Source organism: Hemicordylus capensis, chromosome 1 (assembly GCF_027244095.1).
Source record: "Hemicordylus capensis ecotype Gifberg chromosome 1, rHemCap1.1.pri, whole genome shotgun sequence".
NCBI classification, from domain to species: domain Eukaryota; kingdom Metazoa; phylum Chordata; class Lepidosauria; order Squamata; family Cordylidae; genus Hemicordylus; species Hemicordylus capensis.
Genome location: NC_069657.1, coordinates 196801493 through 196821507, shown reverse-complemented (window position 1 = coordinate 196821507; position 20015 = coordinate 196801493). Strand labels below are relative to the sequence as shown.

Below are 20015 nucleotides of genomic sequence, written 5' to 3'. Positions count from 1 at the left end.
CTTCCACAAAATTTGATTTGTTTACTTTCCTCTATTTTGGGAGCAGACAAAATGGAGAAGGGTGTTGGTGAAAAGGAGGGTGGGGGGAGGGAGAGAACATGTTCAAGCTGCTAAGTGTAGCAAGGCAAAAAGAAAGGCCACCACACCATTCAAGAAGTTCTGTTCTTGCTGCTGCCCTACAATTTCAAGCTGTGACACACCCAGTAAGTGAGGCAGGCCGAGTGAGGAAGAAGAGGGTGGTGTCAGCATCATGGGGGTGGGGACAGCAGGTGGGCGGGGTGTGTGTGTTTAAACACAAAAAGGCAAGAAGCTAGGGTAATGGTAGGCAGGTGAGGCAATGCCCACAAGGAAGCAGGGTGCCTGGAATTGCTGCCCCATAGTGGAGGTGCTGCCTGACCTTGTCTCATGGGGGATTTGACCTTGGCTATAACCTCTATTTTCACTAGCTCCATGGAAAACCATGGAGCTAACCTGGACATATTCAGTAATTACCTAGTAAGTAATCATGTCAACTGCTCAGGTCAATACAGAATTCCAAGATCAGACAAAGAAACAACAGATCTTCAGAGGAGCACCGCTGCCATCATGAGGTTACTTCGGACTAGAGGTGGCCATTATGTACCTGCAGCGCTCAAACTATATGAGGCCAAGCCACTGTTACAATTACTCTATGGCACCCACCAGTGTTCCCTCTAAGGTGTGTGCATGCTCACTAGTTTCTTGATGCCCTCTCAGTTAATTTTAGATCCTGCTCGGGTTGACTCAGGAAGGCCCCACTCTGAATGCATGCGCGCACACGTTGCCTTGATACTGCTGCCCAAAACAAAACTCATTCCACACAGAGATGGGGGGGGGGGTGGAATTAGAGGGACCACTGCCCAGGATGCCCTCCAACTTTGCCGTACTGGAACATGTGCAATCTAAATTCCTAAGAGCAACCTTACAAGTACCTGTAAGTACCTGCTGTGTCTCCAGTGCCACTCCACATTTGGAAACTGGCATGATAAAGGTTGAGGTCAAAGTTTGGATGACTATTCTCAACCAGTGGCTCAAACCAGCCCTTTGCCCATGGGGCCTAGCCCCACTAATCCTGCAGGACAATTTCCAATCCTCTTGGAAATGGGCAGTCTACAAAAAAGTGGAACTACTGGGCTTCTCCCCGTCTCTCTTGCCTGTTATGGGCTATGATAAGGCGAAAATGGCCATAAACAGAGGATCCTGGACATGGAATGCCAAGCAGATCTAAGTAGGCACCAGGCTTCCTGGCTTCAGATAGTCTCAGATTCACTGTCTTCCCCTCTGCATTTTTGACACAATTGGAAATACCAAGCCACAGAAGAGCATTCAACCCTTGTCTGGTGTCATGCCCTTCCCTCTGCTATTCTGGAAGGCAAATACAGGAAGATCCAATTCACGGAAAGGCTTTGCCCCTGTGACTCTGGGGAGGTGGAAATCATAGAACATGTACTCCTCTCTTGTCCCTTTTATAAAGACAGCTGAGACAAGCTCATACTCCCTCTACTTCTCAGATACCCTGGTCGCCCTAGTCAAGACTATACGAAGATGCTGCTCTCAGATGAAAATCAGACCTTCATGTACAATTCTGCCAGATTCTACATGGCAGAGTGCAAGATCTGCCGGATCCTGACTGCCAGCCCATAACCTGTGTAGCAGATTTTTAACTACTGACTATTTTACTTGATCGCCCTATTTTAGTTAGTAGTTTTACTTCACATTTTAGCTATTTCACCTTATGTAACTATGAATATCTTCATATTTACCCTTGTTTTATCTCTATTTTATTTGACTCCCCACAATTTTGAGAGTTGTACTTTATTAATCATAATTTCATAATCTACTAATTTTTAGTTATTTAGTTGTAATTATTTCAAGATAATTTGGTCTATAATAATTTTAATTTAATTGCCACATGATCTTTTATTTTATTATATCTGTTTTATATCCTGTGCTCGTCTTTGACCGTAATAAAGATGACTGAACAGGAGATCTTGCCAAATTAACTGAAAATTCCCCACGGGCAGCTTGAAATCTTACTGGATCCAGCAACCTCCAAGGACAGACCAGTCTAATTGATTCCCCACCACAGCAGAGGTTTCAAGTACCTGATATTTCCATCCTCACAAGGTGATGATCTGTTTATGACAGATTGAGGGCTCCACCACTCACATAGAACTACCATATTGGACACAAAACAGCAAAACAAGTGTATGGACAACCACATGCATAGAACTGGAAACACATTGGGACATCCCCTTAACTGTAGCCATGTAGTCCCAAGTCACACCCAAGAAGATGACTTCAGCATGGATGTGAAATCCTCCAGGACTAAAAGCAGGTGTGCACACATCCAACAAGCGGCTCCAGACCACTCTGTGAGCTCAGCCAGATAGTCTGTTAGGCAACTAAGACTAACAGCCTCCGTAGCCTGTTCCAAGAGCCCAGCACTAGCTATAAATACTTGAAAAGGGCACTCTGCTGGACAATACTAGCTCTGGTCAAGGGTGTAGCTATAATTGAGCAAAAGGGTTCAAAGAACCCAGGCCCCCAGCTCCACACCTCCCCATTTTCTTCATTATCTCCCTCAATCTGAGGGACTGCCAAAGAGAGGGGTGAACACAAGTCCCCTTTCCCCTAGCTACATTCCTGGCTCGGGTAACACCTCCTACTAATCCACTCAGGATAGAAATTAAGTCATTAAGTTTGTAATTTCCCAAGCAGCCATTTAAAAACTGGTGACACTTTGGCTACCATTCAATCCTCTGGAAAGGAGGCTGATTCAGCCCTGGTGATTTGTCAGTTTTAATTTGCCAACTTCACTCTAGGTCATCTTAATCTGACATAGCTCCTACGCCCTCCCCCATGTCTGAACCATTGCTTTTGAAATCTTTCCAATATTTTCCACTGCAAAGGATAATGCAAACAATTAATTTAGTTTCTCTACCATCCCTCCCAGAGGTTGTACCACCTAGTTTTCTGCTCCTGAATTATTCAAAGCGTGTGTGTGTGTGTGTGTGTGTGTGTGAGAGAGAGAGAGAGAGAGATTTAATGCCTTCAGCAATATGTTCCTCAAATTATCTTGTTGCTTGCCTTATCAGCTTACACTTGTTTTAACAGGGTGCCTTTTCCCTTTATTTACCTCAGCTGGGCTGGACTCCCACTCTCAAAAAGGAGGTGCCTTGCTATTTATGACTTTTTTAAAACTTGTTTAGCCACACTGGCACTCTCTTGATTATATCCATTCTAATCTGTGGTACACATTTTACCTGAGATTTCCTTATCGTTATTTTTAAATAACCTCCAAAATTCCTGAAGGGAGCTGACCTTCCTAATCTCCACCCCCCACAACTCCTTTTAAATAATCCCCTTCATAATTGAGAAAGTCCTTCTTCTGAAATTAAATAGGATTGTGCTGAACTTTAAAGACAATTTTCCACTCACATCTGTTTTGAATTTAATAGTGTTGTGATCACTGTTCCCAGAAAGTTTGGCAGCCAATACATCTCTAACTGGATCCTTGGTACAGCTCGGTAAGATACACTGCTGAAACACAAATCATTCTCTAAGCTGTTCATACCCATCAAGTTTTTAAAAATAGGTTATGCTTTTAAAAATACTTTTAGTATGTGTAGCTCTAATCTACACTGTCTATTGTGTGCAGCCCACTGTGAAGACTGTATATTTATGTAACTTCAGAAGCACTGCTCCTTTGTGTGCCACCAGGTATGATAAGTTCCAGACTATGTACAAGCAGCAACAGGAAGACTCCTCACATATGAGAGGATGCTACTCTAGTGGCATGTGAAAGACTGGCAAGGCTGCGGCTCCCCCACTGCCAGGGTCACACAAGTACTCCAACATGGAAATTCTCTGTAGATATCCAACATGTAGTCTATGGCCCCTCCCCTATGTAAATTTTTGTTGTTGTTGTAGACCACCCAGAGATTTGCGTTTTGGGCAGTATATAAATTTTTAAAATAAGGGATCTAATTAACTGGGCGGACAACAAATGTGAGCGTGTGCACATGCGAACACCTTAGAGGGAAAAACAGGTTGCTTACCTCTAACTTATGATCTGGAGGTGAGCCATTGTCAGTGATGAGAAATGGGTTACTGCACCTACGCGGGTACCTTCTGGATAGATTAAATAGCTCCTCCCTGCCGTGCATGTGCTCAATGCCTTCCTTTATTCAGCTACAAGTAAGCAACCTGTTTATTTGGAAGTGATAATGAGAAATGGGTGACTAACCAGATTTCCCACCCCACATGGTGGAGGGCGCAGCCATTCCACCCACTACTCTAGAACTCTCTTGAGTACCTCTCTTCCATATTTGGCTTCAGCAGCCATATGTAGGTCTATGGCATAATGCTTTATGAAAGGCATATGTGTAGTCCAAACGGCAGCTGCACACAAGTCCTTAAAATGGAGTCCAGATAAGTGAGCAGAGGAAGTAGCATATGCTCTTGTGGAGTGAGACCACCACCATTGGAGGTTGCCAGTTCTGTAACTTGTATGTTAAGGAAGTCAGTTCAACCAACCAATGAGAGAACCTCCGTCTTGACACTGGCATGCCCTTGTTCTTGCCTTTAAATAATACAAAGAGCAACTCTGTATGTCAAATGTCTTTTGTCCTTTTTAGGCAATGGAAAAGGCAGCACCTGACATCCAATGAATGTAAAGCCCATTCCAGGCATGTCTCAGGTTCTTGAAAAAACGACAGAAGTACGATATTTTGATTCAAGTGGAATTCTGTTACCACCTTAGGTAAGAAAAACGGATAAATATGCACAACCACCTTGTTGGGGAAAAACTGCATATATGGTGCATCTACCCTTAAAGCGGCCATTTCACTAACATAACGGGCAGTAGTTATGGCGATGAGAAAAGCAGTTTTTAGCATCAAGTAACGCAAGCTCACCTCATGTAGCAGCTCAAAGGAGTTTCTATTAGTGAAGCCAGAACTAGAGATTGACTCCATTGCTCAACCAGGTGGCATATAGGAGGGTATACATGCCATGCAGAAACCTTTTTGCACTGAGGATGAGAGAAGGTGCTCCTGCCTTGCCAGCCTCTGTGCTTAGCTGAAATAGCAGCAAGGTGCACCCATAAGGAAACGTTCACCAGACCAGATTGTTTCAGACTGGTAAGGTACAGTATTTATTTATTTAACATATTTTTATACCGCCCAAAACTTGTGTCTCTGTACCTGATCAGTTGAAGCTCTGAACACGTCAAATCCATGGCCCTTACCATAAGTGGTAAAATGCTTCCATTTACTAGTGTAACTTTTCCATGTAGAAGGCTTACAACAATTTAACAGGATTCTGTTTAATAGCCAACCTTCCATGCTGTCAGCCACAGCCTCCGAAAGGCCAGATGCACTATTCAACCTCCATCTCTTGTTAGCAGATCTGAGTCAAGAGGTAGATGGCGATAATTGTTCCCCGTCAGTCTGAGTAGCTACGCAAACCACAGCTGGCGTGGCCACCATGGCATCACTAAAATAGCTTTCACATCATTTTGTATCAGCTTGCTTACAACTCTGTTGATCAGGGACAGTGGAGGGAACATATATAGCAGACCCTTGTCTCAGTTGTACTGAAAAGCATCCCCCAGAGACACTTGCCCGATGCACACTCTGGAACAGGATCATAGAAATTTCTTGTCAGATGGTCCAGGCATGCTTGCTTGAGTTCCCATTTGTGATGCTGTTGATTCTCAAATGTCCTGCTCAAGTTGTCCACTAAGACGTTCTGCACATCCCTGATGTGGATGGCCACCAGGAACACATTTTGAGAAATGCACCAATTCCAAAGTTCTGTGCTTAGCACAAAGAGACCTTGAAACTGTGCCTCCCTGATGACTGACATAGGCAAGAACTGTAGTATTGTCCATTTGAAGTTGTACTGTGGAGTCCTTTATTAGGGGCACAAAAGAATTTAAAGCTAGAAGCACTGCCATCAGCTCCAGGAAGTTGATATGCATCTTCCACAAGGCCCAAGTTCGATGGCTCCTACAATGTGCCCCCCACCACGACAAGGTGGTGTCTGTTGTAACCCATCTTGTCAGAGCTGTAGGTTTGAAAGACATGCCTTGAAGTAGATTCTCCTGCACTTTCCACCAAAGTAAGGACTTCAGTACAGTTAGGGGGGAATTACCAGCAACATCTGCTGTCGACATTTGGGTGGAATGACTGCCAAAATCAAAGCTGTAGTAGCCGCATACATAGGCAAGTATGGAGGACGGTTGCTTTGCAAGAGGCCATAAGGCCAAACAACCTCTGAACCTGTCCGGCCCACCGTAGGAGTTAGTTTTCAAACGCCTCCAGCAGAGAACAAAGATGAAGATATTGTTCCTCCGGTAGGTATGCTTGCTTCGTTAGTGTGTCCAACACTGCTCCAATGTAGTCTATCAAACTTGTTGGTTACAGTTGTGACATGGCCCAATAAATAAATAAATAAATAAATTGTTCGATTTCTAGACCACCCTTACAGAATAGCTCAGGGCGGTTCACAAATATCACAAAACAGTTAAAAATCAATCAATGATCGGGAATAAAGATTTTAAAATACAATAAAGCAGCAAAAACAAACAAAAAAGCATTCAAAACCTTATAAAAACCCGATACATTAAAAACCCTTTAAAACAATTAAAAAACCCTGGAAGGCCAGGCCAAACAGGTAGGTCTTTAGGGCTCTCCTGAATGCCAATAAAGAATTCAAATTACAGATTTCTGCAGGGAGCACATTCTACAATCTAGGAGTGGCTACAGTGAGGGAAATAAGTATTTGATCCCCTGCTGATTTTGTCCATTTGCCCTCTGACACAGAAATGACCAGGCTATAATTGGAATGGTAGGTTTATTGTAGCTGTGAGAGACAGAATAACAACAAACAAACCCTCAAAAGCCCAGTGCCCAAAAGTCAGCGATGGATTTGCATTGTAGTGAGGGAAATAAGTATTCGATCCCCTATCAACCAGCAAGATTTCAGGCTCCCAGGTGTCTTTTCACTATATGCCGGTAACGAGCTGAGATGAGGAACACCCTCTGTAAGGGAGTGCTCATAATCCCAGCTTGTTACAGTACCTGTATAAAAGACACCTGTCCATAGAAGCAAGCAATCACTCAGCTTCCAAACTCACTACCATGCCCAAGACCAAAGAGCTGTCGAAGGATGTCAGGGACAAGGTTGTAGACCTGCACAAGGCTGGACTGGGCTACAAGACTATCGCCAAGCAGCTTGGTGAGAAGGTGACTACAGTTGGCACGATAACTTACAAAAGGAAGAAACACAAAACAACTGTCAGTCTCCCTCGGACTGGGGCTCCATGCAAGATCTCACCTCGTGGAGTTGCAATGATCATGAGAATGGTGACAAAGCAGCCCAGAACTACACGGGGGGAACTTGTCAATGATCTCAGGGCAGCTGGAACCATAGTCACCAAGAAAACAATTGGTAACACACTACGCCGTGAAGGACTGAAATCTTGCAGTGCCCGCAAGGTCCCCCTGCTCAAGGCAGCACATGTACAGGCCCGTCTGCAGTTTGCCAATGCACATCTGAATGATCCAGAGGAGAACTGGGCGAAAGTGTTGTGGTCAGATGAGACCAAAATCGAGCTCTTTGGCATCAACTCAACTCGCCGTGTGTGGAGGAGGAGGAATGCTGCCTATGAGCCCAAGAACACCATCCCCACCGTCAAACATGGAGGTGGACACATTATGCTTTGGGGGTGTTTTTCTGCTAAAGGGACAGGACACCTTCACAGCATCGAAGGGACGATGGACGGGACCATGTACCGTCAGATCTTGGGTGAGCACCTCCTTCCCTCAGCCAGGGCATTGAGAATGGGTCGTGGATGGGTATTCCAGCATGACAATGACCCAAAACACACAGCCAAGGCAACAAAGGAGTGGCTCAAGAAGAAGCACATGAAGGTCCTGGAGTGGCCCAGCCAGTCTCCAGACCTTAATCCCATAGAAAATCTGTGGAGGGAGCTGAAGGTTCGGGTTGCCAAACATCAGCCTCGAAACCTTTCTGACTTGGAGAGGATCTGCAAAGAGGAGTGGGACAACATCCCTCCTGGGTTGTGTGCAAACCTGGTGGCCAACTACAAGAAATGTCTGACCTCTGTGATTGCCAACAAGGGTTTTGCCACCAAGTACTAAGACATCTTTTGTGAAGGGATCGAATACTTATTTCCCTCACTACAATGCAAATCCATCGCTGACTTTTGGGCACTGGGCTTTTGAGGGTTTGTTTGTTGTTATTCTGTCTCTCACAGCTACAATAAACCTACCATTCCAATTATAGCGTGGTCATTTCTGTGTCAGAGGGCAAACGGACAAAATCAGCAGGGGATCAAATACTTATTTCCCTCACTGTACACAGAAGGCCCACCTCTGGGTTGCCACCAGATGAGCCAGTGGCAACTGGAGACGGCCCTCTCCAGATGACCTCAACGAGCAATGGGGATCATATCGAAGAAGGCGCTCTCTAAGGTAACCTGGACCTAAGCTGTTCAGGGCTTTAAAGGTAATAACCAGCACTTTGTATTTTGCCCGGAAACATATTGGCAGCCAGTGCAGCTGTTTCAAAACAGACATAATACGGTCTCTCCGAGTTGTCCCGGAGACCTGCCTGCCTGCCGCATTCTGAACCAACTGAAGTTTCCGAACTACATACAAAGGCAGCCCCACGTAAAGCGCATTACAGTAGTCAAGCCTGGAGGTTACCAGCTGGTGCATCACTGTTCTGCGGTCATCCTCCTCAAGGAATGGATGCAGCTGTTGAATCAGCCTAAGCTGATAAAAAGCACTCCTGGCCACTGCCTCCACCTGAGATACCAGGGTGAGGTCTGGATCCAGGAGTACCCCCAAGCTGCGCACCTGCTCCTTCCGGGGGAGTGTGACCCCATCCAGCAAAGGGAGATCTAACTCATCCCTCAGATTCTGAGCCCCTACAATGAGCACCTCTGTCTTGTTCGGATTCAGCTTCAGTTTGTTATCCCTCATCCAGCCCATTACTGCCTGTAGGCAGGCATTTAGGGAATGAATGCCATTTCCTGATGAAGCAGGTGAAAGAGAGAAGTAGATTTGGGTGTCATCAGCATACTGATAACACCCAGCACCAAATCGCCTGATGATCTCACCCAGCAGTTTCATGTAGATATTGAAAAGCACTGGTGACTGAATGGAGCCCTGAGAGACTCCATATAACAGCTCTTGTTTAGAAGAGCAACTGTCAGCAAGCTCCACCATCTGGGATCTGCCTAAGAGATAGGAGCGGAACCACTGCAAAGCAGTGCCTCCTATCCCCAACTCTCCCAGGCGATCCAGAACGATACCATGGTTGATGGTATCAAATGCTGCCGAGAGAGCCAAGAGAACCAACAGAGTCACATTCTCCCTGTTGATTCCCCGGTATAGGTCATCCATCAGGCCGACCAAGGCTGACTCAACCTTATAGCCCGCTCTAAAGCCAGTTTGAAATGGGTCTAGATAATCAGTTTCCTCCAAAACTGCCTGGAGCTGGTCGGCCACCACCCTCTCGATCACCTTGTCCAACCAAGGGAGATTAGAGATTGGCCTATAACTATCCATCGCCGAGGGATCCAGGGAAGGTTTCTTAAGAAAAGGTCTAATTATTGCCTCCTTCAAGCATGGAGGCACCTTACCCTCCCTCAGCGATGCATTTATGATAGTCACCAGGCCTCCTCGAATAATCTCCCTGCTAGATTGAAGCAGCCAAGTCAGGCAAGGGTCCAGAGAACCACTACAAGCAGCTTGTCCACATCCCCAGGAATCACAGATTGAAACTGATCCAACCTAACACTGCAAGAAGGATTGCTGGACACCTCCTCCATAGACCCTGCAGAAAAAGTGGAATCCACGTCGGCCCGAATACAAGAGATTTTATCCGCAAAGAACCCACTGAGGGCATGACAGCAGAGCACCTCTGGGAGCTGATTAGAAACAAGAGGAGTAGAAATTAGACTCCTCACTACCCGGGATAATTCTGCTGAATGTGAACCCACAGAAGCAATGCGAGCCAATCAGAACTTTTTTGCTATATGCTCTGCAAACTGCATAAGACCGTAAGTGGATCACATGCTGCACCCTGTCAAATTCGAGCAGTGTTCTCCTCCACCTGCGCTCCAGTCGCCTACCCAGCTGCTTCAACCCTCGCAACTCCTCAGTATACCAGGGAGCCAATTTTGAAGCAGGTCTGGAGGAACGCTTAGGAGCAATCATTTCTACTGCTCTGGCAAGTTCCTTATTCCAGGTTCCCACCAGGGCATCAACAGAATCACCTGCAGCACCAACTTTGAAACCCTCAAAGGCCTTTTGGAACCCTACTGGGTCCAGCAGCCTTTTTGGGCAGACCATCCTAATTGGTCCATCAACCCTGCAGGAGTGGATTGTGGCCGTGATACCAACCTTAACCAGACAACGCTCCATCCATGACAATGGGGAAACCACTGGATCCCCCACCCACGGAACACCCCCCTGATCCGAACAGAATACCAAATCGAGCGAGTGGCCGGCAACATGAGTTGGTTCAGAAACTAGTTGGGATAGGCCCATAGTTCTCATGTGGTAGCAAGCATGACTTGTCCCCATAGTTAAGCAGGGTCTGCCCTGGTTGCATATGAATGGGAGACTTGATGTGTGAGCACTGCAAGATATTCCCCTCAAGGGATGAAGCCGCTCTGGGAAGAGCAGAAGGTTCCCTCCCTGGCTTCTCCAAGATAGGGCTGAGAGAGATTCCTGCCTGCAACCTTGGAGAAGCCACTGCCAGTCTGTGAAGACAATACTGAGCTAGATAGACCAATGGTCTGACTCAGTATATGGCAGTTTCCTATGTTCCTATGTCATGGACGCTATGAACTCCTGAGATGCACCAGACAAGCCAGCCCAAAAGTGGATACTGAAATCCCCCAGGACCAAAAGCCTGGGACACTCCAATACCAACTCCGCGACTAGCTCGGACAGCTCAGTTAGGGAGTCAGTTGGTCTGCAGGGTGAACGGTACACCAACAGAATCCCCAATCTATCTCTAGTTGTCAGCTTCAAAAATACACACTCGATATAAGTCAGCTGCCTCAGAGGGGCCCTAGTAAGGGAAATGGTATCCTTACGGGCCACAGCCACTCCACCACCCCCCCCCCCCGCCCACTTCCCCTAACCTGCTCCACAACACAATAACCTGGAGGGAGAAGCTGAGCCCACACTGGACCACTTGCCTCCCCCAACCAGGTCTCCGTTATACATGCCAGGTCAGCTCCCTCATCCATGATCAAGTTATGGACAATTTCAATCTTATTCTGAACTGAACTGACATTACAGAGGAGCAAGGCTAGGCTCTGTGGGAAATTGGAGCTGCTCCCCAAGGCCTGAGAGTTGACAGAGCAGTTGCAAGTGGAAACAGTTACTACATTACTAGTTTCCCTTCCCCTGTAATGGCCAGCTGCTCTGCCTATGCCAATTCTTCTATTCCCCACCACTACAGCAACAGCTTCCCCAGAACTACCAGACAAACCCCTGCCCCCGGCAGTATCCCACTCAGGAGAGCCCATATCTGCAAACGGGCCTGGCTCAACTCAGTACAATAAAAGCAACCCTCTAAGCCAAAACCTCCACCCACAACAGAACCTTCACTCAACAGCAACCCCAAAGATCCAGCTCCAAAGGCAAGCCCCTTATATGAAAAACAGGCCAACAATTCTGGCCCTCACCCTCGTTACTCCCCCAAAGGGGCGACCCCCTTTGGTGTCGCCCCGCCGCCACTGGCAGCTTCCTTCCTTATAAGTCATGGGGATAAAGCTGGGCTGGTGGAGCCAGGGGGGAAAACCTGCCAAGTCACCCTGGGCTTGGCCTTGGTCATGCAAAGCACCACAACACCTCAATCAGTCCAGGGGTGAGGGAGGCAGATGGACTCAGGAGGGGGCAAAAGGAGAAGGGAAGCCAGGCAAGAACCCCAGACTCTCACTCTGAAGGGTGCCCAGCAAGATGGTAGTCCCTCCTCCACAGATGGAATCCCCCTCCTCTCTTCTCCAGCAAGCTTCTGGGCTTGCTAGAGAATTGACCTGGATTCCAAGTCCTCCAACAGTCACAAGACATACTGGATCTGGGACTCCAATTCTGACCTATCCTGGTGCACCAGGAGCCAGTCGTCCAGAAAATGGAAAACAACAACAATACTCTGCGTGCACAACTAAGCTACAATTGCTGCCATACATTTGGTAAACACCCTCAGTGCCGTAGACAAGGCAAAGACAAGCCTGTACTGGAATACTGAGCTTCCTGCAGGGAACCACAAGTACTTCCAGTCAGGGTGGATTTGATTTAAATCAAACTGATTTAAATCACTAGCAGGGTGGATAATCAATGATTTTAAAAAAAAAAAAATCAAAAAAATCTGATTTAAATAAAAAAAAATCCGATTTTTTTGATTTTTTAAAAAATACCATTGATTTTTATCCACCCTGCTAGTGATTTAAATCGTGATTTAAATCAGTTTGATTTAAATCAAATCCACCCTGCTTCCAGTGGTTGCACATCTTTGAGATATAACATAGCAAGCCACTCCTCTTTGGCAAGGAATGGAAGAATTCCTTGCAGCGTTGTCATACAGAACTTGTGTGATGAATTGATTGAGGTCTCAGAGATCCACAATCGCCCTAATCCCATCATCCCACTTTGGGATGAGGAAATAACACAAGTAGAATCCCTTCAGCCGGTCTGTCTATCGGCTACTTTTTGTGTTATGGCTTGCACTGTTTCTTAAAATCTTTACGGTCTTGATAGTGGAAGCCAGAACATTATCGATTGAACTTCTGGTAGTGGGAAGAACCTTGAGTAGTCGACGCAGTAGAAGAAAAGCTCTTAGCTGTAAGCTTTGACTTCTTTAAAGTCTCCACCATAGAGTCTGTTGTCTCACTAAAGAGACCTTTGCCGTTGAACAGCAGATTTTCAACGCAATCTCTCATGTCGTTCTGCAGGTCGAAGAACACAACCAGGCATGGCACCTGAGAGAGACTGCAGTGGTCACTGTCCTAGATTCAGATTCTGCAAAGTGTTTGAACATACTCAGCTGCTGTCTGGTAAGTTCAGCTGATTTATTAAGCATTTCCACATATTTAGACATAAAGTCCTTTGGTTCAGTGAGATCTCCTTCTGTAAGGAGTCCTGCAGGCAATAATTGTAACGGGCCATGCAGGTTGCATAATTCGCAATGTGAATAGACAGGCTTGCAGTCGAGTAAACATGGCGTCCAAAAACGTTCAGCTTTCTATCTTCTTTATTGGAAGGGGACAAATGAGGGTGTCCTGATTAGATGAGACTGTGCAGTCTATTACTAACGGGTTCAGAATAGGATGCTTTAAAAGTTAAGCATTTTCCTCCTCTTAGATGAGGTACAAACTCTCTAGACACTCGGAAGTTGGGGTAGAAGTTTACAAGGCTTCCCACGCCATCTTAGCCGCTTTAGTGATAAGGTGTAACATGGGCAAGGCGATAGGTTGCATTGATTGTACTGTGGCCATCAAGGTCTGGAGTAGGACGTTTTATCTCTAGACCTATGAACTCAGCCATTTGCTGTATCATCTTCGTGTATGATTTCAATTCCTCATTAGGTGAGGTGGATGGTTTCGGGGGCACATCGGAGGGTAGATCTGAAGGATGCTCTGGAACTCCCCCTTTACCATCAGTGTCTGACTCCGATGAATTGGAGGAATCGTAAGAGTTGTCAGACTGTATAGGAACCACCTCCAGAACCGATACTAGGGCACCCACTGGGCACGCAGGTGGATGTGCACTATCTCCAGCAGAAGGCAGTGTTATTGGATGCTGAGGCAAGGATGGTACCTCAGGTGCAACAGGCACATCAACTGCAACAGGTGTAGTCTGAACACCCTGACTCACTCCCACGGTCATTGCAGGTGTAGAACAAGGGCGGGGGGGGGGGTCAGCAGGCTGAGGAGGCAGCACACGTTGCTGTACAGAGACAAGTTGTCGTCACACAATATGGCCTTGCAGCATATGCTGCGCCCTTCCATAATTAAAATTCTGCAAAATCCAGTTGTGTCGCAGGAGACACTGTATCTAAAACAGGGCCTCACAATGCCCTACTGGGCTGGTACCATCCACAACTTGGCGTGGAGGGGCCAAAGTCAATTTTAGCACATTACATTAAAATTAAAAATATTATTAGTTACTTGTGGATCTATTCCCCCTATTAATGGACCCAGAGTTTCGACCAAGGATAGCGGCCAGAGAAAAGGTCCTGTCCCTGCTCAGTCAGTGGGATCCCTGGAGTGCATGTCAGCCCCAAACAAATGCCAAGTCTTCTCCTCTTCCTAAATTGTCATTGCTTTCAGGTTGCAATCCTAGGCATGCATACATGGGAGTAAGCCTTGCCGGGAACACCATGGAACATATTTATCAAAAAAACATGCATAGTATGGTGCTATAAGGCAGTTTCCAGCTCCTGTGTTGTAGCAGGATACCTGGGGGCCAGTAACACAGCCCCTGTGGGCTGAATCCAGCCCCCGGGCCTTATGTTGTGCGGGCCTGGTCTAAAACCACACATGTGTAGAGGGTCCCTTTGTGGCACAAAAGGTTGTGAAGGGACAGACATAGAAGACAGTCTCCAGAGTGTTGCAATGGTGGCAGGCAGCAAAGTGTCCGCTGACATAGCAGATCATACTGGTTGGAAAGAGGAGAGACCCGTTCTGGTAGTAGAACTTGCAAATGGTGATACAGATGGAGTTTTAGGAGTTGAGTCCCCTTCCGTATCCACATCAACTTCCAGCCACATTTCAGGGTGGAACCCCTGAAACGTGGAGCCAGAAGAAGTGCTGGTAGCAGAGTTCAACATACTTATTAGCAACTTTGCAGTGCTCTGATTTAAGAATGTATCATCAGTATTGTTAAACAGCAGCAAAGGAGCCCTCATGAGTGTCTGCGCTGGAAAGAATGTCAGAGGCTTTTAGGAATGAGGATGCACCATTGCCAATGCCGAACTCCAAACATTCCTGTGTGTCAATCCATGTTCAACATTGGCCATCAATACTAACACGTTCGGTATCAGGGTCAGCATCTGTGTCGACATTGATATGACCATCAGTGCCAATGGACACATTAGTGGGCCAGTGGAGAGTTGAGAAGTCTTCAACATTGATGGTTTCAGTAACAAAGAATCCACCCATGCTGATGAATCTCAACACTGAATCAACATGAGTGAGAGAGTCTTCGATCTCAATGGATGTGCAGTCTTTGATTTATGTTTCTTCAGAGGTGGAGAGTCAGTTTTGGAAAAGATTCGATGCCGTTTATGTATGTCCTGAATCGGAGCTACTCAGCTTTTTGAAGACGATCTCTTCTGGGTCACTCGGCAGGGTTTTAGACTGTGCATGCACAGACCCTGACTCCAATATCGAAACCGTTGATGTCGACTTTGGCACAGAATACATAGCTGTTGATCTTGATGTTGACTCCAGTCTTGGCATCGGTGGCCACAGTGATTCGCCATACAAAGCCACTCTGAGGCTCAATGATCAATTTTTCAAAGTTTGTTTTGAAAATGATTTGCAAATCCTGCAAGTGGCAGGAACATGTTGTGTTCACTCAAACACAACAGACACAGGTTATGTTCATCAGTAAAAGGCAATTTCGCTCTACACTAGAGCAGCGTTTGAAAGTAGTCTTCTTTCTCTCCGCTCCCTCTATTCTAATGGCAAAGCCTTAGAATTCCAAACCACCAAGTTCAACGTCCAGAAACCAAAGAATAGTAAACTCACAGTCCGTAGGTCAAAAAACACAATCAAATCCGATTGAATAAAGCTTTATTTTCTAACCCCTGGTGAGCAACAACCCGAAGGTCTCAATGCATAAGTGGCCGAAAAGAAACTGAATCAAAATGGCGCTCAGCTGCCAAGTAAAGGAAGGCACTGAGCATGTGCACTGCACAGAGGGGAGCCAGGGAGGAGCTATTTAATCCATCCAAAAGGTCCCTGTGCAGGTGCAGTAACCAATTTCTCATGATGTCAACAGATCACTTCTAGATCACTGGCTTCCACCCAAGGATTGACTGCACCTAACCACATGCCCCTGTGTTAAACTATGAAACTGCATGACAGCTTGACTCTCTAGAGACCAACATACAGCTTCTCTTCCTTGGGAACCACAGAAGGGGGGAAAAAGGTCTAGTATTGATCCTTGAACATAAGGATTTGCATTGTATGCATATGGCTGCAGCCAAGCAAGACAATCCTATTAATTAACTCCAATTCTCTCACAGAACACATTTTTAGGAAACAACTAGGCTCTTCAGTAGGAGAATTTCATACCCAAACGTAGACCAGTTCAGTACCACACATGTCACCAGGAAAGTTGGCCTGCAATAGGGTCATGATCAGAAGACAGCTCAAAGAACGCACAGCATGGACATTAGAACATTCCTAACGGATATCATGAAGAATACAGAGCAACAAGCTGAATTTAAACACAAACACTCTCTCAACCCTGTTCTAAACACGACCAGTGTCCTACAGCCTTCAAAGCACCTGTAGGCCAACACAGAAGTCAACAAAGCCAATGGCCCAGTCCACCAGCCACTGCTCCCTGATCTAAGCTCCTGCCCCTTCCCCTTCTTCCCACCACTGTGTGAAGAACATATCTGACACCCACGCAAATACAGAAACTTCTGCTTCTTCAATATGATTTAAAGGCAAACACAAAGACATTAAAACTAATACAAACAAGTGTATAAAATATGTTAATTTTATGACAGTGACATTTTACTGAAACTCACTTAAGAATGCATCACTGGAAAAACATCAGTGATCGATTCAGATGTCATGCAGAACTATAGTTAAATCTTTATTCTGTGCCATGTTCCCGAGCCTTGGGAGTGTGCTCCCCCCACCCCTGCCCACATGAGTCTCCGGAGAATTCTACTTCTGACTGAGGTTAAAAAAAGATAATTCATGACATCTGAACCTTCCAATCTCGAATTGTTCTAATCCACTTTTGTGGGGTAGGTGGAGGTGGGGGGATACATATAAAACTCACTTCAAATCCTGGATTTATTTCTCCATTCATTTCAAAGTTGGTTGCAATAAACCAATAGTTTAGACATCATAACCAATCTTGATCTGTTTTAAACTTAAATCAGAAGTAGAATTCTTCTGAGGCTTGCATGGGCATGGGAGCGGGGAGTGCATGAGATCCTGAGGCTGAGGGACATTACACTGAACCAAAAGGTTAAACGTGGTTCAGTTTAGGTACTAAGTTTTGAATAAAAATATACAGCATGATCTCTCTGTCTCCTCAGTGCATGCACACTGGACATTACCTGGAACTGAAGGTGGGCAAGCTTCCTGTTTCCCTATCCAGCATTCTCTCTCCAACCTGGGAGCTCCAGGTGGGAATCCATTAAAGCAAAATGCACCAAGTTCCCATCCAGGTAGCAGCCAGTGCATAGTGAAGAGAGGGAGAAGGGCCCTATGGCATGCCAAAATAGATGATGCCCACAATGTTTAACAACAAATACTTTTTCAGTAATGTAGCATTATCAGCCTTAATCATGTACTGTATTATTGAGACCACAAAATATTTAGTATGGAAGTCGTTAAAACAGCATACCTAGAACCAACAGCGCCATCACCGGAATCCTGGCTTCCAGCCTCACTTGGTGTGCTCACAGATTTGGAAGATGGAGACATAGGAGGAGGGACTAAATAGTGAAACAGACAGGTATCCGCTGTTACTAGTCGTAGAGGTTGCACAGCTTAGGATGTTTCCAAATTAATTTAACATGGAAGTATTAAAAAGTGATGGTAAACAAAAATAAATAAATGAATGAAAAGGAACAATAGAAAAAAAGGGGAAAAGACAATGTTAACATTTCATGCCGGAGACGCATGCAATTTTTGGCATTTAATGCATTTGGGGTTATATAAAATTATAGATTTACAAAAAATGCTGGAAAAATAGTTAATGTGCTGGCAAATGTTTATCAGAAATTAAAACAAGTCATTTAAATATGCAGTGAGGAGCATCCAAACTAGTACTTCTGTGAACAGAAGTTCTGCACATGCAAGACAAGAGTAATTTTCACTGATCCTGCCTTCCCTCTACTACTTCTGAACACCTTAAAAAAACTGCTCCTGAGGGTTCCCGCACACTCAGGTTCATGGGGGGGGGCGCACCACAGGGAAGAGGAGACTAGTAAAAGTCATCTTCCCTCTCGCTTGCAAGAACAGGACTACTTCTGTTTGCGGAAGTATTCGTCTGGATGCTATCAAGAGTATTTGGATTTGCTATAATCCCAACTTGTTGTAGAAGGGGAAAGACAAGCCATGTAGTAAGCCCCTGCCTGCAGTATTTTTGACTTGCTATTTACTGAAAACAGTTTATTCTGTTCAGCTATACCAGAACTTGATTTAATAGTTCCAACGTTTAATTTTTAAAAGCCTCTCTTTAAAGAGAAGCTTGCTTTCAACACTGTGTTGAGACCTCTTATGAATGAAAAATGAAAGTGGCAGCACGCAATCTAAAAATAACTTATTTTTGTCTTTCCCCTTCATTAAATTGGATGTTGTACAACATCCAATGTTTCATATTTTACCGTTGCATTTTCCAACAGTAAGCAAACTTTTCATTGTGGAAATATTTAAAGATGAAGAAAAGATACATCATTAAATATTATGTTAAAGCAAGAAGAAAATGTAAACTACAGATTTGTTATTTGAACTATACAAAGGAATTAACTCTTTTCTAATCTCAGATCTAAGTTTAAAATTATGAGCAACATTACTCTCTTCAGATCAAATATCAATGATAAAGAGTCGCCTATCTAAGGTGCATCATTATTTAATATTTTCAGAATACTAAAAAGGTATGTTTAGGCCACGTGAAAGTATATTTAATGAAAACACCTTAATCCTATTGCAGTGCTGAAAGTAGTATTTTCAGGTGGGTTTTTTTTAATGTGTTGCTGTTCAATGTTACAAAATACATTAAGCAAGCACTGATAAGCAATGCCAGATACCAACTAAGTTCATTATTTGACAATATTAAAAGGGACATATTTTCCTTATGTGGAATCAAAGTCCTTGCTCTAATTTCAACCAGTTGCTACTGCCATCTATTGGTTGTTTAACAGTATGGTGCTTAGAATCTTCGAATACTGTTGAATTCTTTTCTTCTTGAGGGGAAGTCCAGAGTTTCTCAAAAAACCACAGACCAGCATCCAGAACAGAGCTAGCAGAAGACAGCGCAGGCAGTTTTCCCCTTCTCACCCTCCTCTCTGCAGCCAGAAAAGCCATTCCTAGGGGTCAAGTGACTAAATCTATAGTGTAGGATGTGGTGCATGGCTGCAGTGAGATGGGGAGGCCCTGCATTCCTTTCATTAGTGTAGGGGTTCCCAACAGCGGATATTAGTATCTCTGGGAGTAACTGAAGGGCTCCCAGGGGGTACTCAGACCCTCCCTGCAGGCACCCTATTTGTTCCCCATCTCAAGATTGCTGGCTTGAAGCTGATGCATACTCAGCTGTGTGTCCACTGCAGAAGGAGAGGAAGAAGAGAAGAGACCCTCCTCCTCCACTCCTAATTGGCTGGCGACATGCTGAAGCTCAGAGTATCCCATTCCTTGCCTGGCTGAGAGGCTTCAAAAAATCAGTACTGACTACTCACATGAAAATTAATTTCAATGGGAGTACTCATGAGTAACTTAATCTAGATGTAAGCCAGTGGCTGGAGTAATTTATCTCATAACTATAACATTTAAATTTTTGTGTGCGCATAAAATGTATGTGCATGCACATAAAGACACTAAAAACCTCTTTGGGGTACCTGAGCTGAACACTTGTGACAGAAGGGGTATGTTTTGCTTGCACTGACTTTCACTAGCACAGCTCTGAATGCCAGCCAGTATTTGCATAAAGTGTGTTTTATACTCAATGCTAAGCATATTTATAAGGAAGTAA

At 45.1% G+C, this 20015-nt stretch overlaps 1 protein-coding gene across 7 annotated transcripts in view; it reads right to left on the bottom strand.

The window, feature by feature from the left end:
* DYNC1I2 (dynein cytoplasmic 1 intermediate chain 2) overlaps positions 1-20015 on the bottom strand; it is an 83284-nt gene that overhangs the window by 41859 nt on the left and 21410 nt on the right. For 5 of the 7 annotated variants that reach the window (XM_053266104.1, XM_053266081.1, XM_053266123.1 and 2 more), the window contains exon 4: positions 17670-17814. In XM_053266104.1, the coding sequence (XP_053122079.1) occupies positions 17670-17814 (145 nt within the window). The remainder of the gene's footprint in view (positions 1-17669; positions 17815-20015) is intronic. The other 2 variants (XM_053266113.1, XM_053266133.1) reach the window with 1 other exon arrangement.